This window comes from Metopolophium dirhodum, chromosome 4 (assembly GCF_019925205.1).
Source record: "Metopolophium dirhodum isolate CAU chromosome 4, ASM1992520v1, whole genome shotgun sequence".
Lineage (NCBI taxonomy): Eukaryota > Metazoa > Arthropoda > Insecta > Hemiptera > Aphididae > Metopolophium > Metopolophium dirhodum.
The window spans coordinates 3318512-3346118 of record NC_083563.1 but is presented as its reverse complement, the minus strand read 5'-3'; the positions used below and the strand labels follow the sequence as shown (position 1 = coordinate 3346118).

At 28.3% G+C, this 27607-nt stretch overlaps 1 protein-coding gene across 1 annotated transcript; it reads left to right on the top strand.

Moving 5' to 3' along the window:
• Window positions 1-8191: 8191 nt before the first annotated feature.
• Window positions 8192-25722, top strand: LOC132943029 (bestrophin-1-like). The gene is made up of 10 exons (XM_061011799.1): window positions 8192-8262; window positions 8470-8580; window positions 8651-8822; window positions 15439-15807; window positions 21039-21164; window positions 21233-21340; window positions 22714-22926; window positions 23528-23657; window positions 25242-25384; window positions 25475-25722. The coding sequence occupies exons 1-10, from the start codon at window positions 8192-8194 to the stop codon at window positions 25523-25525; spliced, it is 1494 nt and encodes a 497-aa protein (XP_060867782.1). The 3' UTR covers window positions 25526-25722.
• The last annotated feature ends 1885 nt before the right edge of the window (window positions 25723-27607 follow it).

Genomic DNA, 27607 nt, shown 5'->3' with positions numbered 1-27607 from the left:
GGTAACCTCAATGTAAAATATTTGTACAATTTAAAAATCAAACAAACGTTCTATTTGTTAGTTTAACTATTTATATTTCATTTTAGGTATTGAGTACCTAGTACCTAATATTGATACACAATTTATTCTCGGTTTTATCTCGTGTACCTACTACGACGCTCTTTTTCGTTTTAAATTCTGCATATGAAATTGTTAAATTTAATGCACTCTTGTTTATCTATTACGAAATCATTTGCTTCTACTGAAATACTACAATGCATTACTGAAGTATAATATTTAATTTAAAAAACAAACTTTGATACTTTAACGAGTTTAACAGTTGCAATACTCGAACATCCTACAACCCTTTCTGAAAAAGGTATAGGTACTATTATAGTAAGTGCCCAAATTTACTCAGCCATAATATTATATAACCACATAACCAGGTAAGTAAACAATACGTAAATTATAAGTAGGTAATAAGACTATCTTTTTTTAATTTTGTATATTACTTTAATATTTAAATTAATATTGTTTGTGTCAGTATTTTATTCTTTTATTTCTTTTATATGGAATTTAAGTTTTTTAAAAATGTTCTATAAACATACGTAAAATACATTCATCGCTTCGCTCAGAATCTAAAATTTTAAAATCAAAATACAAAAATTCAGTAACAATTTGAATAATTATGTAAGTAATAATATAATTATAGATGCGAAAAAATATTTTTTTCTTTAGATAATACAAAATATGTACCCATGTCAACAATTCCAAATATAAATAGTATAAAATATTATGTTAGTAGGTAGATGTTAAGCTAATGATACTTTTTTGTGTATTTAAAAAAAAAATACTAAAATATAAACAATTATACGTTAGTTTTAGAAGGATAATGATAAGTAATATCTAAATTATTTTCAGTAGTTTGAATTTTCGTAGAAAGGTTTGAAATAAATGTAGATTTTCCCGTGTTTTCCACTTTTTCGAAGTATTCTGGCATTCCGATTTTAGTGGATTTAACTTCAAAAGTATTACATTCCTTTTCTTTGTTTTTTTTATTCTGTGACTTCTTATTTGCATTGGTTTTGGGATATTTTTTGAATGACGATTCACCCACTTTTACAGCAGACGCATTGAAATTGCTTATCATATAAATATTATTTATCTGGCACAACAAATTTTCTGACGTGGAGGAATTGTCAAGCATGGCGGAAACCTCCTTTGATACAGATTGCAACAATTTATCCACATTTTCGGAAAAATCATCATTAATTTCTTGGTAAGATGTTTTCTTCTGAATTAAATGATCGTTTTTATTCGCTTTCAACCTGAAATTTTTCATATTTGTCGTTTAAAAGTCCAGAATATAATATTTGAATAATAATATTGGGCATAGAAATGTATTTATCACATCGTAAAATGGTCTCCATTGATTTGCACCAACAATATTATTTTTTTTTTTAGTAATAATAATATTAATACGTACTTAAAAGATAAGTCATCATCAATCGGATGACCAATTATATAAAACAAATTAAGGGTAAATATAGCAGAACCTAAATACGAACGAAAGAGTTGCATACTTTATTTATCAGCTAGGTACAAATTATTAACCATTAATGTTATACTATTAAATAATTATTACAAGCTTTTATAATATGTATTTCAAACATGACACACAAACAGTGTATCCAATGGATACAGTGAATCAATTAACAAGCATTTTTATTTTTAACCAATACCTACAGATATTTTGTTGCGATAGAAAACCATTTTTGTTTGAAACAATATTTTATAAAATTCATCTTTATTTGTTGTTGTATAACCAAACTACTGATAAACATTGATAAAATATTATCTAATACGCACTACCAACGATTAATGGTTTATTCGGTTTAGATTTTCATTGTTAATAATAAAATCATTTATATAATATATATCTAATCTGGATTATATTTCCGCATTCCAGTATGAACTAGTCGAGAACATTATCGTCAATAATATATCTTGTTTGTCGTTCAAAATACAATCTATTTCGGTTGATTGCCGGTTCACATAGTCACATGCCTACCTCCAAATAGTTTATTGTCATTGTTTTCGTGTCGTAATTTGCACAACTCACTCTTCACCGCTCAACCTAACCGTTTCGGTTCTCTTTTTAGCGGGTAAAAAACAAAATAGTTACTAAAATGTATAAACTCTATTACAATACAGTCCACCACGCGGTATAGTGTTTCTGCACAAACATGTCAACAGTAAATTACCTTAAAGTTGTTTTTCAAACGAAAATATAAGCTGTCTGCCGAATTTTACCGAAACAACTTTAGTTTATGGTTTGATGAAAATATATTGCGTCTGTGACGACGAAAAGTTGCCGAGCATTTCTAACGGCATTCGTGTACGGTCCGTAATTATTAACAATTCCGTTTGCTCGGCATTTGAGATTAAACCGACTTTCGTCCCAGGTGTACACCTCGTCCGGATTACAGCAACATAAGTGTACCTTGAGAGCTCTACCTACACACTATTGGCGTGTGTGTTCGCGGTTAGCAATTCGTAATTCGCAATTTATTAAAATCCGTCATTTGGCGTCGATTTGTGTTATGTTAATGAACAATTCCAACAGCTAGTAAGCAAGCGAGAGCATTATATATTAACGCAAGCTCGTTCTTAATGATTCACGAGAGAAAAACTATTCGTCATGGATGATAATATCTTTAGGTATTTATGCACGATTAATAACTTAGCTACACAGCACGTCTCTAGAAAAATATATATTATCGACCTGGCTGAAGTAATGCGAAATAAACATACGAATCGAAAATTAAACAATAACTACGAAAGTGTTGAAAAATATCCAACTACCTAATAACTATTAAAATAAATCGATAGTGGTTTTTTCCCCTCTCTCTCTCATTTTGTTAAATAGTATCTCACGAAGTCATCATATTATTATGATTCATGAACAAAAAACCAACAAAAGCATTGTTGCTATTTCGTTATCATATTATGTTATATTTTGAAAACCCGTGTTATTATAATATCATAATAGTATCAGAATCCGTGTTGTCTGTGGACGTGTGGTTCATGGACACTGGTGTTAGTTACCCTCGTGTCAACAGCTCTAAGCTATTATATCCATTCAAAATTCAATAAATGATGTAATGTGGATTCTCTATTGTTTATAATTTGAATAAAAATAAAGTTGTGAAGTGTGAAATGTTATGGTGGCAGTAAACGCAATACTATTTAAGTGATATTTCGAGACTTAGATGTGTAATGTTATATACCAATATTTTTCTAACATTGAAAATTAAACTATGTTCTATCTTCTTTCATATTTCTATTATTTTCAACATCCACTACTCGAAAATTAATTTTATTTACTATTTGACTTACCCAGTCATTATAAAAATAATGGAAGTTGAAAAGTTGGTATTTCTACGAAAAAAATTATTTTTACTTTATAGAAACAATTCCCTAAAACATTATTTTCTTGCATGATTAACATTTTACAATATTACGTACTAAAATCAAGATTTAAACAAATATTTTTAAATTTTTAAATTTGTGTACTAAGGATAATAGGTCCATGATAATGGGTTTGGAAGATATTTGTCCAATGATGATTTGAACATTTTATTAATTAATATTAATCTATCAATATTTATAATTTATGAAAATAATGGTCGAAGGATAATAAATACTTGATCCGATATTACATTATTTTATATTTTTGAAAACCCATTTTTAAGGACTATTATCCTTCATATACAAATTTTAACAACTGGAAAACTACTCGTACAAATTTTAATTTAGGTACATCAACATAAGAAAAAAATTATTCAATTCATAATTTACTGCAAAAAAGGTGGATTCCCTTTTGAAAAATAAAAATGTGTATCACCACAGAACACTCCTGTCTAAGTAGTACAAAAATCAATCACAATAATGTGAAAATATGGACTTAAGGTATAGGTATTTAAAATTCCAAAAATCAGAATTTGTATAAACTCATTATAAAATGGAAAAATGGGAATGATACACGCAATTAATTTAATCTGCACTTGTTCAAAAGCTCCAATAACGTTCTTTTTATAAAAAAATTAAACCAATAAGGAAATTACAGTAATAATTATATTAGTACTTACAATATAACTTCATTTATCATTTAAGAAAAACTCATTCGCCTATAATAAGCCTTTTCATAAATCATAAAACTATTTTATTTCGAATAAAAATCGTACACTTTTAATTAATGACACAATACTCGTACACACATAAGATATTAAGTTTCAAAATAAAATTTTTAAAATATGATCAGTATAACAAATTATCAATACATAAATTTAGTGTTTTAACTTTTATATGTAGCTACTATTAGGATATAAGTCTATACGTAAATTATCATACCTTTTATAATTCAAATTCAGTCTAACAGTCTGTGATTATTCCAATTTAAAACGGTTTTTATAGTTATTAATATATTTAATAATACATAATTCTAACTTACTTGGGCCCCACTATACCACATCTACTTAACCTTACCTTGTTATAACCTTTATTAATATTTTTCAAGCATTTTTTTATGAGGTTAAAATGGTACAAATAAGCCTGTGGTAGCAGTAAATTTAGATCATATTATACAATATGCTACTTCAAGGAGTTCAAGGTTCAACCGATATACTTATAGTTGCAACCATTTTCAATGCACTGGTGAAATTCTAGAGTTATCTCTGATCAAATAATTACCTACCTACCAGGATGCATCTCAAATGTTTAACACCCTTTGGGATTCCTCCGCAGAGATATACTCAAACGAGGTCTGGATTACTATTTGCTTAGGATTTTGAAAATTAATACAAACACGTGTACCTACTACTACTTACTTGTTCCTGATGTAGACAAACGGTGAATTAGCGTAAAACCATATACCTTATACGATATACGTGAATTGTATAAACACAGTCACTCATTATCCTATAGTTGTGTGTTCTTTGTTATACGTGTAATGATTTGTTTGAGGTATTTTCTAACCCAACCACAAACGACAAACAATTTTTTTACGAATTTTCTTTACACACCGATCGTTGCATTTGAGCGATTCGCGAACCGTGCGGACCCCGTTGTGCCGACAAGTCAATAAATTATGACATTCCCCATATCAGCATTCTGCTACTACATACCTATTACTAACTATCCTGTACAGAATATTCGGACGACGTGCTCGATTTATTGGTTACTACCAAGAGAGTTCTGAGAAAGTGCCTACAATATTTATAACATAATATTTGCATTTTTTTTTTTTTTTTCGACAACTCCTATTTATTACCAACTTTGTATTGAAAACCATTGTTTTTCTTAACTCATTTACAGCAAATACCTTGTGAGTGTTTTGATCTACTTATGAAAAAAAAAACATGTGCTTATATTATTATTTATTACGGTCTACCAATGTGGTTACAGCTTCGCACAAAATAATATACATTTACACGAAAACTTTGAATCAATTTCACTCACAGGCGTAGACGTAGAAGTACTACGAAAGTGTATTGTATATTTGTACTATTCCCCATATTATAGTATAGGTGATCGACCAACTTAACGAGTAACGATACATCTCTAGAGTTGACTACATTCAGTATTTCAATAGGATACACGAGTCATTTTCTGTACGCTCGACTGAAATAGATTTTTTAAATACTTATTACCTGCTACATCATAAATATTATAAAAGATATTATTATTTTACGTTTAAAATGCTTCGAAATTCTCGGGCTTTCTTATGACTGCACGATATTATATTAGATTTGGGGGTGTGCCTCCCTTCGCCCCCCTTGGAAGATGCAGACTACAACGTTAATCCAACGCAGCTGGATTGCACTTTTGCCACTAATTTGTAATAAATAATTGTACATCTACCGATTAAATCCCAACGACTGACCACCATACACTAGACATCATAGGTACACTCAATACGTAACCACGTCCAACCCGAGGTTCGCAGTGACAGTTTATAATAATACGTGTATAATGTATATTTTTGGGAAACTTTGTAATGCTAGTAGATATAGGTACCTACAGTAGAATTATATGGTTTTGAAATACTATACAAAATATTTTAAACAATTTTGAAACAGTTTTGTAATTAAATTATAATCGGATAATAACGCCCTGGATAACTACATCTTCAATCCATTTAATTTTAACAAAAAATCGATTTGCTATTGTTATCTTCAAACAGTATATTATTTTCTTTTTGTTTTCTTTCAATTTTCCAGAACCACTTACTAGGGTTAACTCTGTACGGAAAATTACCCCTCTAATAAAATAAACCTTTTTTCATTCTTACTCGCAGAATTCTGATTGGTTAATAAAACTTTACTTTACTAAGAAATTAAAAAATGTATTTTTCAAACGTTTCGAAACTGTAATTCCTTATGTTTACTCAACGTGCAAGTTCTTATAAGGTGAGATTTAACAAATTTAGAAAGTAAAACAACAGTATAATTGCTAACATTGTTGTGAATCAACATAAAAAGTATCAAAACATTATAATTTCGTCAACAAAATATATCATAGGTTACATGACTGTCAAAAATAATATATTATATACTTAGGTACTTAGATAATAGCGTAATATACGAGACACGTATAAAATCATATTATGTATATTTGTTATTTTTTTTAATTTCGTAACTAATAATATCTACCAAATAAAAAATTGAGCCAACTGTACGCAGTAAAAACACTGCAATGTGTATAAACTTTACCAATGTGACAACAAACATCATCGAGTGAATTCGAAACCTTTATCTGAATCTATAAAACGGCCTTTCATTCAAATATACTAACGTTTGTTGTCATTATTATTTCAGTTATCTTTATCATTACCATTGCTTAATAATAAGTATTTTTTTTTGTTTTATACGGATTAACCATTAACGGAACAAAAGTCAACATGAATATCAAACTGAACATTGTATGCAGTAGAAAATATTTTTTGGATTTTATCGAATTATAAATACTTGATAATATTTTTGTATATTATCAGGTACCAACGGACATTACCTAATGCGTTACAAGCTTTTATCGATCACCGTAAATATTTGAAGTTCAAATTTTTTAAACTAAAAATTAAAATTTTCTTTAATTTAGTTGTTTTTTTTTAATTAGTAGAAAAAGTAAAAATATTAATTCATTTTTTCTGTAAATTAAGAAGAATTTTAGTGAAATAATTTAATAATCATTGTTTTATTTATTAAAATTTGTTGGTTATTATGAAAACTGCTTATAATAATTACTGAGTAGGCAGTAAAATTTAAAACGCAAGTAGGTAGGTAAAAATTTTCTAGGGGGGGCCGACACTTTAACTGTGTAGGGGCCCAAAAATGTTTAATCCAGCAATGACTGTATCCAGCAATGACTCTAGGCACCGTGGCATACCCGGTCCCGATTAATATTCATCACTCAATTGTTCTTCCATTTTTTTCGGCAAATATAATAATAATATGTTATAATATGTATTGATAAATTATATTCATAGGTTACGAAAAAATAAGATGCAAGTGAATAGTGAGTTATAGGTACGTTAATCTCAATGCTATACAATTGAATATCATTCGGCCATATTGCAATCCACAATCATCGCAAAAACGAACATTTAACTGACACCTGATGCATCGATGAATGATCAGACCAATGCGCGGTAAATTTTTCCGTGTTATTAGTTTTCGTAAACCTATTCTTCGTTGCAGTTTTAGTTTTTTTCGTAACAACTTTGTTAGTTTTAATAAATTTACCTGACATATTACTATTTAATACGTTTAATATTGAGCAACAATATACCTATACATTTATTTTGATGTCGGCATTTTTAATTCCATCATTAGGTATATAGTATACCTATACAGAACAAATGCCATTACGTATCAATGTAATAAAACAAAGCAGTTCCTTATTCAATTTCAGGATGTAATAAAATATACCCCTTGATCCGGTTTTTAATTTGAGTGGACAGGATTCCACCAAACAATAAATTACTAAAATTAATTCATCGGAACGTTACTGTTGTAATGGAAACGTTTAAGCATAGTTACGCGCGGTGAAATACAAAACAACAACAATAAAAAAAACATAAACTGTTTTTCTACACACTCGGAAAAAGGTCTCATCTCAAAAACTTTTCAAATTTATATTGGATGTTTGCAAAATGACCATCACGTACACCGACCAGGTCGCCACGTGCCGTGGTCTGGGATGTTTTTGGAAATTACTTTTTCGGTAATTTCGTTTGGTATTATCTATGTATTACGACAAAGTTAGTAAACTTCAATATCGTCACAATACTTTTACCTGAACTTGTACGTTACAGTTTACCGGGAATAACATAACTATTAAACAGATATCGTTTTTATTCAATTATTCAGCTATAGTATATAATTATTTAATTACATTTTACCAATTGTACACTAAATACTAACATTTCAGTTGGAAAGGTAGCATTTACAAACTGCTGTGGCCCAATCTGATATTGTTCACGATATGTTATTTTTCGTTGAGTCTTACATACAGAATAATATTGACACAATCACAAAGAGAGTAAGAGACAACCGTATAATATTTATTGCCATAAGATCGATTCAACCTCCATTTTTTAATTTTGATTTAGTCTTTTTGAAAAAATATCGTTGCACTGTCAAATGTACACCAATCTGATCCCTGTGTCATTTGTGTTGGGGTTTTACGTTGCAGTTGTCGTTGGCCGATGGTGGAATCAGTACCTAAGTATACCATGGCCGGATTCCCTAGCTTTGTATGTCAGCACGTTAATTATCGGACAAGTATGTATCTACCTGATTAGCTTAGCCTCAGGGCCATATTTACCATAAGGTAGGATAGGCAACTGCCTATGGCCTTCGTTATTAGAGAGCCTCATATTTTTATGAAAATTTTTTATTTTTTTTAGAGTACTTCTTTCATTGCATAAAATAAATATAAGAAAAATAAAATATTTCAAAAAAAAAAATTATTAATCCTTATCAGTGTAAAATGTAAATGAAAATAAATAAAAGTCTATTTTTAATAAGAAAGAATTGATAACTTAGGTTTGCTATCAATAGAAATGGATCTTACATCTTCTTTAAATTTCGATGACATAATAAATGAATTTGCTTTAAAAAAGCAAGAGAAGTAATTTTATAAAATAGCTTATTAATTATTTCTATCATAAATATAAAAATAAGTTTATCACAGTTAATAAATAATATAAAAAAAGAAATGTTTAATTTAGTTTTCAATATCAATAATAAGTATATATATATTAATTAAGAAATAATAGGTACAAGAAATCTGTAGCCTGTAGAGATAAAAATGAATAACATTATAATTATGTTTGTGAAAATGTATAAGTTAATACTAAATTGATATAAATTATTATTTTGTTATATTCAACTCGTTTGAGAAGGGGGGGAGGCTATAAACGCTACTGTTGCCAAGGGGCCACGTTTTTTATTTTGCCTAAGGCAACAAAATGCCTAAATCAGGCTCTGCTTAGCCTATGCGTGTATTATATCATTGCAAATATCCAAAATAATAAAATTAATTTGCTGCAGTAATCAGTGGCGGTTTTCACGGGGAGGCAAGGGAGGCACCGCCTCCCTTGAAAGTTAGGGAAAAAAATGTAGAATTATTGTTCCTGATCAATTTTAAATTGATGAGTACATAATTTATAAAGCTCAAATAATAATATAGGTAAATAAACTAAATCAGAATAATTTAAAAACATTTTGAATTCCAAAAATTTTGTAAGAACAAAAATTGATGAATTAAAAATGATGCTGCATCGGATTATTTATATAAAATAATTTTGCCGCCCCCCGAACGGGCGAACCGCTGGGCGCTGCGCTGCTGCATATTCCATAGGCAACCAATTACTTTACGCGCAGGCGCGTACAATATACAGAATTAGCAATAGTAACTATTGGCTCCACGGCGGAGACAACTGATTTTCGCTGCCTCCTGAAGTACAGTCGTGTACACATTAAATACACACACACACAAACACGAAATAATTGTAACTGCGCATGCGCATCACTTTTAAGGAGGCAATGTTTTTAATAAACTCCGTTACGACTTCGTCGTCTCGTGACCATAATGGTCACTGGTAAATAGTAATATTGCTAATTGTTTATCAATTTGTTATTAATTGTTATCATTTAATATTTATCATTATCAATACGCTCTTGGCATTTTATTGTTCTAGGCTCTTAGCTCTTAATCATAATTTTGATTTGTAGTTAGTAGCTATGACTAATTTGCTCGTGTAATTTTGACTTTTGTTAAGTGTGAATATAATTGAATACATTTTATATTTTCAAAAACCATTTCATATTTTATTTTTGTTATAATGAATCCTTTGTACGATCCTGTTGTCTTGTTACTAGAAACTCCATATAGGCGTTGGAATATAGTTAATAAAAATGATTTACTTAGACAAGGTAAATTAACTCCTCATCTTACATGTTTGTTCACTGACAAGATACGTTCCAAAGTATTCAGTAGATCATTTAATTCAAATGTGTATAGTAAACATTCATGGTTGTGTGGTAGTCATTATCTACAAAAGTTATATTGTTGGCCATGTTTGTTGTTCAGTCAAACAAAGTCTGTTTGGATTACAGAAGGTTACAATGACTTAAAAAATTTATCTAGAAGTATTCAAAGACATGAATCTTCTAAAGATCATGTCCATAATCATTACAGCTTTAAAAATTTAGAAAATAATGCAGTCACTGTTGTAGATACACTTAAGGAACATGGTAAATTATTTAAGAAAAATTACAATGAAAATGTAAGACTAAATCGACTATTTATGGAGCATTTGATTGATTTAGTATTATATTTGTCCAAACAAGAATTAGCTTTACGTGGGCATGATGAAAGTAGTAGTTCATTAAATAAAGGTAATTACAAAGAGTTATTTGAAATGTTTTTTAGTAGATTCTCATTAGAAATTCAAAATCATTACAAAACTATTCAAAATAAGTTTTCTGGTACATCAAAAATCATTCAAAATGATTTAATTTTTTGTATTTCTGAATATTTGTCAAATCATACTAAACAAGAAGTTAGAGATAGTATATTTTATTCTATTCAAATTGATGATACAACTGATATTACCCAAAAAACACAGTGTTCTGTTATTTTAAGATATGTCACTAAAAAATCTGAATTAGTTGAGCGTTTTTTTGGATTTCATAATGTTAGTGAAGATCGGACTGCAGAAGGATTGTTTAATTTAATTAATACTATTCTACAAGATTTTAATATTGAACAAAAGTTAGTTGGTCAATGTTATGACGGTGCTAGTGTCATGGCAGGGAATATAACGGGCTTACAAGCCAGAATAAAAGCTATTGCACCTAACGCATTATTCACTCACTGTCTAGCACATAGATTAAATTTGGTTTTGCAACATGGGTGTAGTTTAAATGAAAAATGTCGCATATTCTTTGCTAATATGACTGGTATATCTGCCTACTTTCACAACTCTACATCCCGTACTAATGTAGCTGATGAACTTATTGGAAAACGTGTTCCCCAATTTGTTCAAACCAGATGGTCATCTAGATCAAAAATTTTGCATTTATTGGTTAACGAGTGGTCCAAGTTTCAAACAGTTTTTGAAACTATAATTAGTAATCCTAATTCATCCGCAGAATCTATTTGTGGTGCGATTGGACATTCTAAAAATTTAAAATCTTTTGAATTTGCCTTCCTTGCACTTATATTTAGTGACATATTTTTAATTACTGATAATTTATTTAACACATTACAGAATAAATCTTTTGATATTGAATATTGTCTGAGAAAAATTAATATAACATGTGATCTTATACAAAAAAAGAGGAATGAAACAGAGTTTTCAAATTTTTTTAGTAAATCTGTTACCCTTACAAAGTTTCCAACAACTAAAAGAAATAGTTCAAACACTGAAATAAATTTTAAAATTCTATTTTATGAAATAATAGATAGTATTCTTATGCAATTGCGTACAAGATTTAAAGATACTGATAGATTGTTATTCTTACAATTGGCTGATATATCAAAATTCAAAGAATATTCTAACCAATTTCCCATCACTGCTTTTAATAATCTAAAAAGGACATATTCTGATATTTTCCATGATGAAAAAAAATTAAAAGTAGAATTAGAAGTTTTATACAATGATGACAAGTATCAAAATCTACAACATATTTATGACTTGGTTAAAATATTTGAAAAAAGTGGTATAAAGGATGTTATGCCTGAAGCATATAAACTATTTGTGTTAATTTTGACAATTCCTTCAACAAGTGTTTCTGTTGAAAGAAGCTTTTCTTGTTTAAAAAGAATTAAAACCTATTTAAGAAATAGTACCTTACAACAACGCTTGAGCTGCCTTTCTACAATATCTATTGAAAAATTATTAATTCAGCAACTTAAGCAAAATGAACCATTTTATGATGATATTATAAATATTTATGCTAGTCAAAAAGACAGAACTATTAATTTAATATATAAAACATAATAAAAACAATATTAACTGTTTATATTCATCATTACAATTTTTTTTTATTTTTTATTAATCCTAATGTATTTGTTATTACCTATATATTATAAAATATTTACTTCTTGATTATGACATAATATAGAATATTATATGTTATTTATATTTTATGTATATTAAGTATAATATATTGTCTATAATTTGTTTTTATTTGTATGGTACTAGAAAGAATACAAATATCCTAGTCAGTTAAAAAATTGTATCGTTATTATTAAAAATGTATTTGTTAATAATAAAATTAATATTTCTACATTTTTGTTGATTGATGGTGTGGTGTGGTGGAGTGGGGTGGGGGTCGAAGCCCCCCACGGGTTAGCTTGAGTTACAACATGTTGCCTCCTCCAAAATTGAATGCCAGAACCGCCACTGACAGTAATTGAAGAAAAAATACATATAACATACTTGTACGATAAAAGTGAAAAAGGTGAACAAATAGGTACCGCTCTGTTGTACAGTAGTTGTCGAGAATGTATTTTTCTTTTTGAAAAAGGTAGAACAATTTGTGGGGAATCTTTTATCAAAATTTGTAATGTTGGCTATGTAAAGTTAAACTTTCATGAATATCTGCATGAAAAATAGTTCGAAAATATTCGAAATTTTGATGAATTTTGTCAAAGCTTGAACTTTAAATACATATAAAAAATAATAAAATAATCTATTGTGTCTTTTTATTAAAGTATTTTTCATCGAAAATATTTATTAAAAAATTTACAAAATTCGAAAAATATCTCAAGGATAACTAGCTCAAAAAGAGTCAAAATATATCAAAAATTATACCATTCATGGAAAATACTAATATAAATATTTGGTGGTTTATTTCAAAGGTCTGTAGTTATTAATTTTTGAGTTACACCAAGAAAATAAAATCAATTTTTTCAAAAATTGGTTTAGGGTAAAATTACTCTTTTTTTTGTTTTTCTAGACGCTTTCTAAAATTTAAATTTTTTTCCATTATAAGTACAAACTATATTCTCTTTTCTATCAGAAAAAATGCTGATGTTGAAAATTGGAGAATTTTTATCACCCCAAATGTTGATAACAAACAGACAAGAGACACATTGTAAATACAATACATCCCTTCGATCCGCTTAGAATCTAAAATAATAAATAAATATTACGACCACCAAAAACCTATTTTCTGCTTTCTGAGATATTTAGAGATATTTTAAAAATACTATGATGATTACATAAATTATACGAACTACAAATAATTACAATATTTATTTATTGTAATACATATTCTACAGGTACATTAATGAATAATGCATTATTATGGGTATATTAAAACTATTTGAATATTATAGTAATGGAAACATAAAACGAATAATTACAAACATGTTATACCATTGTGTTTATATTTAATTTAAAGTAAATATATATAATATATTAACTCAACACTCATATTTTTTTTCTAATAAAACTTTAAAACATGTTTGAAAATATATTCATAATATACTATACACAATTCAATTGATATATGTATTATTATTATTTATTTATACACCAAGCAGACATTTTTAAGATAACAATTATAGGCCAATAAAAAATTAGTGAACAGTTGCATAGTAATAAAATTAATTTTTTAGAATACAATTAATATTTACAATAAAGAAAAGCATCACTACCTTAAAATCCAAAATTTAGGTATATAGGTAGAATTAGTATTACTTATTTTATTTTTAAGAGTCAAATAGTGTTTAACTGTCGTATAAACTATTAACATATAGAACCATAAACCATTCAATTATTATGAATGACACATTTCAAAATTTTAATTACTTGTATGACATGTGACGTCATTAAATAATGAAACTGTATTATATTATAATATAAAAGAGGATTAAACGCCCGCAATGCACTGATGATGACAACATATAATATACCGCAATAAATGTATAATGCATACTATAATATGATAAATTTATCAAACAGTTTGTATTATAAATAATTTTTATTTAATTTACAACTGCTAGAGTATTGTACAAAATATCATAATCATCATATTTGAAATTCGTAAATAAATATTTTTAAATGGATAGGACCTACAGCGTTTCAAAAAACTAACTAATTTATGCTTGGAAAACTAACTATTTGTCATAAATAACATTAATACGTCCTCACAATACTGTAGATTTTTATATTTCACATAAAGGTACAGTTTTTAAAAGAAAAAAAAGGCACTTCATGTTTTAAAAGTATAATAGAGTATAAACAATTTTAAATGGTTTTTTCATATCTCTATTCGTATATTAAGGGGATTCTGTACCGTAATTTTCTGGTTTTGTGTAACACACACGCGACATAGGATTCTAGACTGGTTTCTTTGCCAAACATACCAATTGATCTAATGAAGCGAATTGATTTAAACTTCTCCAAAAATTAAAATACGACAATTTTTAAATACTCTTTTTTTAATATGACATTTTTAGGAATTTTGCGGATAAAGTCGATTTTGAGTAGACTTGACGAGAAATTCAAATCTGTTTTCAGATTTCTTATCGCTTCAATAGATCAATTGGAATGTTTGGCAAAAAACACGTCTAAAATACTATGTTTCAAGTGTGTTAGACAAAAACAGAAAATCACCATATCGAATCTCCTTAATATTTTTTCAAATTTAATTGACGTGATAAAATACAATATTATTTAAATAACTTTATATATTTTCAATCCTATTATACCTCATAATAATTACTACAAATAAAAAAAAATGTTAATTTCACATTATAATAATATAATCTATATACAACGTATAATATAAATATACAATAATAATATTATACCTATAACTATTAATATTTTATATTAACGCTTAACGCTGTTCGAGGAAAATATTTATGTAATTATAGAACGAACGCTCTCGACTAATAAGAAGAACAATAATGCGATATGCCAACCTGTGCATACTTATGACTTTGACAATGATTTGTCCGGCAGTGAAAAAGAGATTTCCGACAATGGATCATTTGGTGGAGTCGGGATTCTTAATGCCAGACGAAAAGGCACTACTCGAGTCGATGGACGGCAAAACTAGTCACCCGAATTATTGGATGCCACTAGTATGGGCCGCTACAATTGTGACACAAGCCGAAAAGGAGGGATGTATCACGAATGAGTTTTCAATAAAAACATTGGTTGATGAAATAAACAAGATCCGGTCGAATTGCGGTAGCTTGCTAAGCTACGATTGGATTAGTGTGCCACTAGTTTACACCCAAGTAATAATAATAGAATATATTTATATACCTACGTCCTACACTCATTACTCGTGGCACGAATAAGGAGGGCTAGAGGGTCTTAGCCTCAGACTCCAAAACTCTTCCAAGTCCATCCAAATCTAGTCCTCATCAAGCAAATAGGTACTATAAGTAGGTAATAAGGTGAATATAATTTTTTTTACAATTTTGAAATTAAACCCAATAAAAATTATTGAAAAAAATATATTGATTTGTAGTAAGTATAGTATTTTCGGATGGGTGATATAAATACAGACGATAAGAATTGTTGTTTTTTAGGTAGAAAAAATGGCAAGATAATAATATATGACTCAACTATGAACAATTTTATTTGATATACAATAACGGGAATAATAAATTCATAATTTTTAATTTAACGCATCTTACTAATAGTGTAGATACCTCATTACTCTTTACTCAAACCCATTTTAAATTATACTACAATATTATTATTATATTAAATATTAATATATTTACAAATACCAACAGTAAAATATATGAGATATTATCTCATTTCAAACGAACATGAGGTAAAACAAAAAAAAATCATATTAATAACGTTAAACCTTATACCTACCTATATTTTATTTTTTACTGAAATGCAATCTATACATCTAAGCATTTAACTCACGTTTTACGAACATTTTTTAGTTAATTTGTTTATTTCATTAATATAAAAACATATAATCACACTTTTTCATCTTTAAATTATAAAACCGTGGTTGCATGTAATTAAACAAAATAAATCTAATTTATCTTAAATTATTTTGTTCACATTATTATAGTTTGAATGTGTTATTTATAAATTAGTTAGTAGTTATTATTACTTATTAATTACTATCTATTTACTACTCTTTATTGAGTGTATAACATGTTAAATAGATACCAAAAGATATTAAGTTGAGGTGGCTATAGTAATAATAAATGAAAAATTGGAGACCATGCTACATATTGCTACAGTATAAGAACATATTTAAACATAATACATAATAAATAATAATAGTAATAACTAATGTCTAATAAATATAAATGAAAATAAATGTATGGGCGTTTTACGAATAACTTATACAATATACATATTAAAAAGGTAGTTTAATATTGAAGTGTACATCAATTAATAGTAATAAAAAATATGGATTTTGGACTTCTGTAATAATTCCATTATATCCAAGCATAACTAAAAAAAATATCATCTGTCTAGAAAAGGTACATGAATTCAAATGAAAATTAAGTAGCTTTAGATCACGATATGTCACGATATGATCACGATATATATAATTGTATTTTTTTATTCAATGGGACATTTTTTAAACTATAAGATATCTACCATAGCTACTTTCTCTGGCTACAGAGAAACCAATAGAAAATTATTTTATAGAAGTTACCTGTAAAAAAAATAAAAAAATCCAAAAACAAAACTAGTTTGGAGTTAAAGTGCAATAGAAAATCGTTTCAAATTAAACATGATGCATAATGTATAGGGAAGTGAAGATTTTCCTTCAGATTTTTAATTTATTTATCTTTTATTTAGTATTAATTATTATTGTTGGTGCTATACTATATAACGTTCTCGTATTAGATTGCAATTCAAAGATGAAAAGCGTCACTATGGAAACACTTTTTGTCTTTTGACTGTTGTATTAATTATAATTTCAGTTGAAAAGAGACGACAGGGTAATTAAATAAATGTGTTGTTAGCAGCAAGAGAAGTAGTTTGGTCGAATCCGAAGAATCGGATTTTTATATATACCTAACTTATAACTATAAAAAAAATAATAAATTTTATCGAGAATATTTGTGTTAAAACTTTATACCAACCATTCGGTAGATAATTTATGCAACGCGTAGATAATAGATATAATTTTGAAAACAACGAGCTATGGTTTGCGTATATTCTGCCATAAAACTACAAAACGAAACACGTACAACATAAAGCAGTATATTGTGTATATAAAAGAACATTAAAATACATTTTATATAGAAATGAAATATGATTTTTATTTTTTTTGCCATGAATAAATGTATAATATAGTGATAGATAAATTTATCTGATTGCAATCAATTGACGCATAAAAATTCGCTACATAGGTACCCATTATACTTTCTACACACAATAGTCCAATAATTTATATTTTATGTGTTATGTATTTATCCACATTGTATAATAACATTGACCCACGTGTGTTATTTATTGTTCTTGCTAGTAATAACAGTTCGATATATTAGAGTCCCACATAGGTAGAATTATAGTTTTTCTCCGGGGACCGGAGACTTAACACGTGGTCTTATATCGTAAAGGTACAAACTATTATACTCAGGTGTAAATGATATTTGAGTTGAATAGAAGATTATATTTTATACGTGCAATTATTTCACTGCGAAAACGTTACAATATTCACTTCTTACTTTTTAAAACACTTACCTAATTATTATTAATTTAAATCGTAGGTATAGGTACACACTAATTATACACCATATACACCATAAAAATAAAACATAATATTACAGTATACCTACTCTCTACCAATGCTTATCTTATATTTTGTTTAAACGTTTTGGTATACAATGCCTACGTTTTAATCCTATTCTTGTATAACATAATTAAGCACATATTATAATATTCTGTAAATATTCTGCAATATTATTATTGATGATGAAAAATAAACATAAAGAATGTTTGTGAGGGAAGGAAGGGTTAGCCAGTTAGCCCTCTCAAAAAAATTGTACGTATGACGAGTATAATTATTTTATAGCTTGTACTATAGGAAAGATTTGTTATTATTTTAAAATTGGATTCGGTTTTAGCCAGTTGGTCTGTAATTGGAATCAATCCATTTTATCTTTGGCCCGACCCCCGTCTCATCCCGGGAACCTTTTTGTTTTTATTAAAGGTGTTCAATAATAAATTCAACACATTTTTTTTATCTTGCTGTGATAAAAATATTATGTTATATTAACAATAAACAATCAATTATTAAGGTAGGTAATAACTGTAACTAATGTCTAATGATATGATGCATTACCATTATTTACTTCACAGTATAGGTAGTAAGTACCTAGCTAATATTTAGACTAATTAGAATAATAATAATAAAAATATCTATAGGCAAATTGGTTACAAATATGTGTTTGCACTATTAAAATATAAGCTTTATTTAAAAAAAATGTTCACATCTAAATTTCTGGTAAATCTCCACGTATGGGACTATAATAAATTAGTAGGTATACCTTAGTATCACCTTGTATCATCTGATAACATTTCAAATATATTAAAATACAATACCTTTTTAATGTGCAAAATACTTAATAATAATAATATAATATATAAAACTATATAATATTCTTCAACTGTAGCTCATAAGTGTGTAAAACTAGCCACATACCAGTTGCCCTCAAAATTACCTTTTTTAATACAAAACAGCCTACAGCAAAATGCACCAGTTGCCCTCAAAATATTATTTTATTTACGATCACAATACCATAGGTGCCTGGCTTAAAATATTAAAGGTAAATATGTGAAGGCGCCACGTCGTTGACGGTGCTATAGGTATTAATTTTAAAAAAACATATAAATATGAAAAAAATAAATTCATTATTATAAATGATAATAATTGTACATTGTAATTTGACAAATTAAAATTAATATAAAAAAAATTGTTGTGTCAAAAATTACTCATGTTAATATAAAATATCCCTCTTGTACCAGCCACCAGGTGCACTGTTTTACGTTGAGGACAATTGGTACCTATATTCGGTTGAGCAGTGGTGTTTTAGGTGTAGTCACAACCCCATCGACCGTATTTATTTATTACAGGTATCTGGTACATAACAAAATAGTGAAAGATAAATTATTTTACAATATGGCCATACGCAGATGCGTAGCCAAGGGAGGTTGTTTTTGGTATTAAAACACCCCTCCACGGTCATATAATCCAAAAATATATTAAATGTGGGAACAGTTAACCCCTACCTACAACCCCCCCCCCTACAAACAAGTTGTATTTAAATAGTAAAATAAAACACCCCCCCCCCCTTTAAAAAAACCCTGGCTACGTGCCTGCCTTGAGGACACAATCATTTGAAATCACTGTAGAGCTGTGGTTTGTTCATTTGATTGAAGTCTTGAGTACATTAATTCTGCTTGGTGTTTTTTAAGTACTTCATTAAAACTTTAAATTTATGGATATGGATTTAAAAACTAGTCTTTACGTAACTGGGTGGTATAATTCTGGACAATTGATAGTCTTTGGCTCATTGGTAGGTGGCCCAGCACAGAGGAACGGTGGAAATCTGCAGTCAATTTCAATAAAGTTTGCTAAAATATAATCAAAAGCCGAAGAAAATATTTTTTTTTAATTTTCAGGGGTAATAGAAAATGCATTAAATGCATTATAAAATTCCGTAGAAGTTAAAAAAAAACTGATCTTAAGAAATGCTTTAACTCATGAAGTGAAATGTCTTATTCATTTTTGTCGTACCTATTCAATTGTATGGCCCAATTTTCTAATTTGTCTATTCCAAACTTGTTAGAGGTGAAACCGGGAACATTTAATTTGTAGATTTTGAAAAAGCTTATATTTATATGATCAGATAATTTTAATTATCATCGTCGTTTTAATTCTTTATTACATAGGTTATGTTTTTATTAAATGCTACATTTTTTCATAAATATCAGTGGTTTTTGGATAGCATTACTTTGGATGCCACACTTTACATAAACAGTTGAACGTACATCGATTCATGTAAAATACGAATGCATAATGTTGTTAAAAATGAGCAGGGCAAATATAAAATGTACACCATCGCCTTAACTAGTATTATTGTTATTGACTAAATATTCTATGCAATAAAACTAACTAGTAACTGAACTCAATCGCTTTTGTTTTTAAAACAGAAAAATACATTATAGGTATTTAAGAACTCAATATTAATGAGCGTGAAATTTTAAACTGAAACTTTTAGTGCAAAGGGTATAATATTGTACCAGATAATAACATTTAACTTTGTGCTTTTATCTCACTATTAAAAGTAGGTACTAAGGTACGAAAGCGCAATTAAATGTTGAACTTATGGGCTATTAAAAAATTAGATAATATGCGCTTTTTGCATGGTGCCTATCTCCGCATATTCTTCATTAGTTACGTCTGATACTTACTTCTATTTTAAATTAATCGATACTAATATATCCGATGTTGGTGTACCCACTTTTACAGGTAACGACATTAGCTGTGTATGTTTATTTTGTTGCTTCGTTAATGGGAAATCAGTATCTGGATCCGCGCAAAGGGTATCCGACGCACCCAATTGATTTAGTCGTCCCAATATTCACGTTTTTGCAAGTAGGTAAATAATAAATATGTAGGTATTCTAGAAACACTATATACGTATATACACATATTGTTTCCAGTTTTTCTTCTACATGGGCTGGTTAATGGTAGCAGAAACTTTGGTCAACCCGTTTGGCGAAGACGACGACGATTTTGATGTGAACTGGCTCATTGATAGAAACTTACAGGTGAACAAAACACACAATAATCGAGTATTAATCGTTATATGTAAGTACAGCTAGGTACCTATTGTTTTTGACGTGGTATCGCAAAAAATTACTGTTCTTCAGAAAAACGGTTTTTGTGTTTTAACTTGGGTAGGTTACAGCTCTTAAAGATTTACATTTTACTATTTTGTATTTATCTCTAAGAGTAAAACATACGGAATCTTACTTATTTTTCAAAGAAAATAGATCTTTATTATTTACATTTTAAATGGGTTTTTTCGTCAAAATTAAAAATCAGAATTTTTGGAAATATTGCGCTTTAATAAAACTTTAATTTAATAATAATTTGTGAAAATGTGAAATTAGTAAAGTACCCATTTGTTTTCTTATTTTATAAATAAGATGATAATATATACGACTATAATATATAGTTATAATATTTATATTTTATATAAACATATACAGGCAGTAGCAATTTAAAACAAACTTTTATAATTAATGTAAGTAGATGCACAAAAAAAGATAGTTTATTTTATAGCATTAATCAAAATAAAAAATAATAGTATATTATATAAAAAAAAAAATGTAATGATACCATTATTATAATATGATTGTACTAGTATTATTTTTATATTTTTATATTAAGTATAATATTTCAAAAATCACAGTTTCAAAATCTTTATAAAATGACATTTACGTAACATAAATAAAAAAGTTTTAGTCGAACTCTGAACCATCATTTTTCATCTCATCGAACTCTAAAACAACTTTGGAAGAAAAATAGTTTATTTGATCAGAATGAGGATTAAAGTTCAGTCATACAACTACTATCGGTTCAACGAGTTTCATACGACCGTATATCTAAAATATATCAATAATTATTTAAACAGGATCAAAAAAATAGAAAATAAGCTTTCTACTTATATACGTATAGACTATTATAGACTCGAAGTATACTGTATAGTTTATTAATTATTATTGATTTTATATAAATTATCACTCACATATTTTTTCCTTAATAACATTAGTTTAAAAATGTTAAAGTACATCCATCATAATGCATAGTAACTATTATCACAAATTACTATAGTTTATAATTGGACGGACTTTATCACACTCTATATTAATTAATATACAGCCAATAATTATTATTTGTTAGTATTAACCGTTTCAGTTTGTACGATTTTACACTTCGTTAGAAAAACTAAAATAGAAAATTCCCTTTACTATATAATATCTTCCTATTCTTCCTGTTCTGTAATAGTATATGCGATAAGCCATAATATGATGTAGCCATATAGGCTATGAATCTATGACTTATTAAGGTAATTTTCGTAAATTTATAAAATCAGCCAACTTAGCGAATTGTTAAATGTATTCTTGCTCGCATTTAGGTATCGTATATAATTGTAGACGAAATGCATCAAGAGTATCCGGAAATGGTGAAAGATCAATATTGGAACGAAATATTCCCATCGGAATTGCCGTACACAGAGGAAACTAAACACCTTCAGATAACTCCGTTTTTAGGATCAGCTCAGGCCATTGAAGCGCGAACAGAGTATAATGACAAAAAACCCACAGTTGCCAGCTACGATGAAAAAATGGTAAATCGTATGCTATAATTTCATAATATTATTATAATGTGGGTAGGTATATTATGTACATTTATAAGGATATTATTATAGCCAGGTATTATGTGTATTTAATATATATTTTCATTTAAATAATTTAGAACAAAAATATAGCAGTAATATCATGGTTGCGATAACTAGATGTCTAGATAGAAACAATTTGTAAAATAATTATAAATACATTAAAAATGTATTATTATTTTTTTATGCAAATATGGATTTTTTTTTAATTTGAATCAAATGATTAATTATTGTTTTTGTTTAAAAATACAAATGTTGGCCATAGCATAACCTATATACCTAGTATAATTAAGTTAAATAAACTTAATTAATATTTAACTATCAGACACGGCAATGCGTTATTGCTATTGCTAGGTTTTTGTGATTATGCGAGCAGTATATTATCAGGTAGGCAATCTACCTGTTGTAGATCGCGGACCCCACCACGTAGTGCGTACGTATCTGTATAGCTTTTTGTATTGAGAACAGTTTCTCCAATAGTAGGCGACCAAATCGTACTTCCAAATTATAAACATTACATTTATATACATTATAATATATATATTATATATAGGTCACTGTTCAGGAAACAAAAGATAAACCGAAAATAAAGACTGAATTTTCAAACAACGTGATGACATCGTTAACGAAGGAATATCATAAAAACGTTTACATACATGATGATTATTACAATAATTTTTCAGGTGAGTACCTAGAAAGTTCAAAGTGAATTCAAACGACAAACTTTTTATTTAAAGTGAAAGCCAACTCTAAAATAATCACAAAGCACTGATCTGGAGTTCTGCAGTAATTACGGACCCCCGTAAGTCGTTACATATGACGTACCTATATAGGTATATAACGAATCCGGTGTCGTTATAACTCTTCTTCGACTACCTACTTTTTTATGTGGTACTATGCTATAATTTTGTAAAATTATTATTGAACAAATTGCTTACTTAGATTTCCCATAATCATTTTAAATGTTTAAATTTTATATTTCGAAAAAGGGCAACAATCATAATAAACTTACGTAAGATAATTGATAGGTATTAGGTAGGTACCTACCTACTATAAGTACCTAGGTAGGTATATTAGTACCTATAATAATAATAGGTATGACAAATTAAAAACAGGTAGGTAGGTACCTAAAGTAACTACTAGAGCAAGGACTTTTATCAATTATGCACTAAAAATCATCAAATATGCATTTAAATAGCACTTATGCATATAAAAATTAAAAATATTGTTAAATATGCCCTGAAAAAATTACCCACCCATGTTACACTAAAAATTACATTTTTCCTTTAAATATTTTATTGATATACCTACCCAATATTATAATTTATCAAGTTGGTGCATTAGTTAAATTATATTAGCTAAAAATAAAATTACACAATAAATATTTTTATTAATTTTAATAATTGTAGGTAATTGTTCAATTTTCTATGTACCTACTTTTATGTAGGTAAAAAAAACCAATAAAATAGACAATACAGATCTTATTCTTCATTCAAATTTAATATAATTGTTGACCTTGATTCATGAAAAATGTTTACCGCGGTGCTTGATTTTTCGATAAACTATCAAAATGTGCACTAAAAACTTAAAATGTGCTCTGATAATCAAACATATTTCCTTAAACCCAAAAATGTCAAAATATGCAAAAATATACACTAAAAACTTTGAACATAGGATCACCTAACGTTGTGAAATGGACGGGGCATTACACTTTTAGAAGGGCCTATCACCTATAAAAAAAAACGTGATTCTTCTCCCACAAATTCTTTCACTGAAATGTATTGTGTAGGTAGGTACTTACTAATCATACGATATAGGTAACCAGAAAAAATATGCAAATGCATAAGAGCCTATGTTGTAGACTTACTACCAATACGGGTTAGCCGACCAATACTACCTATTGCATATTATACAGACGTTAGAAATATAATATTGTATAAATTATACTTCAAAATATCGAATTTGCCACGTTGGTAATCCTGTATATTGTATATAATATAGGTGCGTACAGCGTACAATTTTAAAGCTCTAAATAAATAAATTGACGTAACGTAATCTTTCGTTAGCCTTTTACAAGTATATTTTATTAAAATTTTTTAATTTTTATAGGTACCTACTTTTTAAATTGTATCTAATACTGTAATTATGTACTAAAGCTAATTGAAATTGATTTACATTCCTCCTCCTTGTAACCAAGATCATATAAGTACTTGCGCACTACTCAGCTCGTACAATTTTTATATCAATTTCTTGTAATATTTTATCAGGTAAAGAAAAAATCAACCAAGAACAACGTGCAAATTATATTGGGGAATCACTAATTTCGTTGACGGATTACAGTCATTCGCAACTATTACCGAGCACATCAACTCAAGCCCAATATATCTCGAGGTCTACGCCATATTCGGTGGTGGGTCAAATATATTATATTATTCTAATAAATACCTATGCATAAAAATATTGAAATAACCTGAAAACCTATTATGTTTATTGTTCACAGGCGAGTAGTTGTAGTGGTGATGAGAGTGACATGCAAGAGCATCAAATATAATTATTATATAGGTGGTACTATAGAACAGCGCGATTTCTGTATTAATTAAAATATAAGTATTGAATTAGGTAATATTTAATATAGTTATAAAGTCTAATGGAAGTTTTCTTAGTTGTTTCGTTATACTGTAAGCAACTTGTCATAGACTGCAATTTAATTAGTAATTAGGTAGAATTATTATAAAAATATTTAATGTATTTTCCTTGTACCCTAAAGTACTTAATATAGTGCTGATATACCTACTGGTAACAAATAACAGATTGTTTAATTTAATTATTTACAGAATACCCGGTACTCAAAGCGCCCGGGGCCAATGCAATTTTGTCCACACTCTACGGGAATAACAATACAGTTCTGTAAAATCAACCAAATTTGATACATTTTTTTTTAACTAATAGAGGGTAATTTTTTACAGGCCACATTGAACTTCGTTTTTCAATATTTTATAATATGTCAGATGTTTTAAAAAATAATACAGTTTTAAGCTTTTTTTTTACAAATTATAATATAAGTAGGTAGGTACTATTATTTGAAATAAAATAGTAATCGGAGTTCAGTGCGGCCTGCAGGAAGTTAATATATTTATCCGACAATTCTACAAGGCCTGAGAATTATTCCTATAAGGTCATTTTTTTCGATATAATACACGGTATCGTCCCCGCCCCTCTCCCTACCAAAAAAAAAAGGTTTCGGGCAGTAGGTTTTAGTGGAAAAGTATTATAATTAAGGTAGCAACTAAAATATAATTTCCAAATGTTATTGAATTGTGGAACATTTAAAAAAAAAACTGCACAGCCCCCCCCCCCCCTCTCAAATAAAATTTTTAAAGTTTATTTTTCGTTTAAATATCTAAATTGTCCTAATTTGAACTTAAAATATCTATAAAAAAACTGTGTTTATAAACCTTTTTAATAGGAAAGTGAATTTAGTTGGTACTTTGGGGGGGTTAAAAGTAAAAATGTCCCAGTAGTTTTCAAAAGCGCCGTGAAAAACAAAAGAAAAATTAATTAAAAACGGGAATTTTTACGCAGATGTTTTCGAGAAAATCGATTTTGGTTTTTGGTGCAACTCTAAAACAAATAACCGTAGGTACATGAAATTTTGACTGAATGTTTATATTAGCATTTTCTATACACCATAACATTTTCTAATTATTTTGACTTATTTTGAGCTGTTTGCGGACATATTCAGTTTCCATTTTATTTGTTGGTTAAAAAAACTTGAACATTCAATAGAAGGCTCTTAGTATATTGTTTTAAAGGCAGATGAAAAAAATTGTCAGTGCTATTTATACTTTATAGCGTATATTTTGACGTTTTGATGTGCATGTTATTATAATATAAAGTGCTAAAATATATCATTTTTAATGCAATAACCTCCGAGTCCAATGACTCATAGTCATTACTCATTAGAATTATCATTGATTATTATTATTTTTCATTGGTCTTAAGCCTGGCATCTGTGGCGTGGTACTATAGGGTTTTTTGGTACGGTGGGGAACGATTGGAGGAACACGTTTTTGTGTTTGGCAGAATTTTCTAGTGGGCACCCGTAGGTATCTGCCATGCCCGGGTAGCGGCCTTTCTCTCCGGACACCGTGACTGCCCGAAGAAAAATGCCGCAACCGACGCCTTAGTCCGCTCGGCCACTCCGTCCCCCATTGATTATTATAACATTTATAACCAATGGTAGGTATTATAATATATTAATATATGACTATATGAGCAAATATAATAATATTATTTAGCATTTTTAATAAATACGAAATGTCATTAAATATCAATGCTGTTGCGGTACCTACCTAAATTCTACAAACCATATTTCATATTTCCTTTTAGGTTAGGTTAGGTTAGGTTAGGCGACCTAAATAGAGCGTTCAATTAAAAGTATTTTTTTTTTGGTTTCCGTTGGCCACAGTGAGTAGACAATTATTTCAATATTTTACCAATATTAAAACTTTATATACGGCACTGTTAGAATTGTTGGTGATTTTAAAATAACAATAAATCTGGTATTGGAATGAAATACCCTCTCCGAAAAATATAACAATTTTTTAAAATACGTTTATCAACAAATGGATAA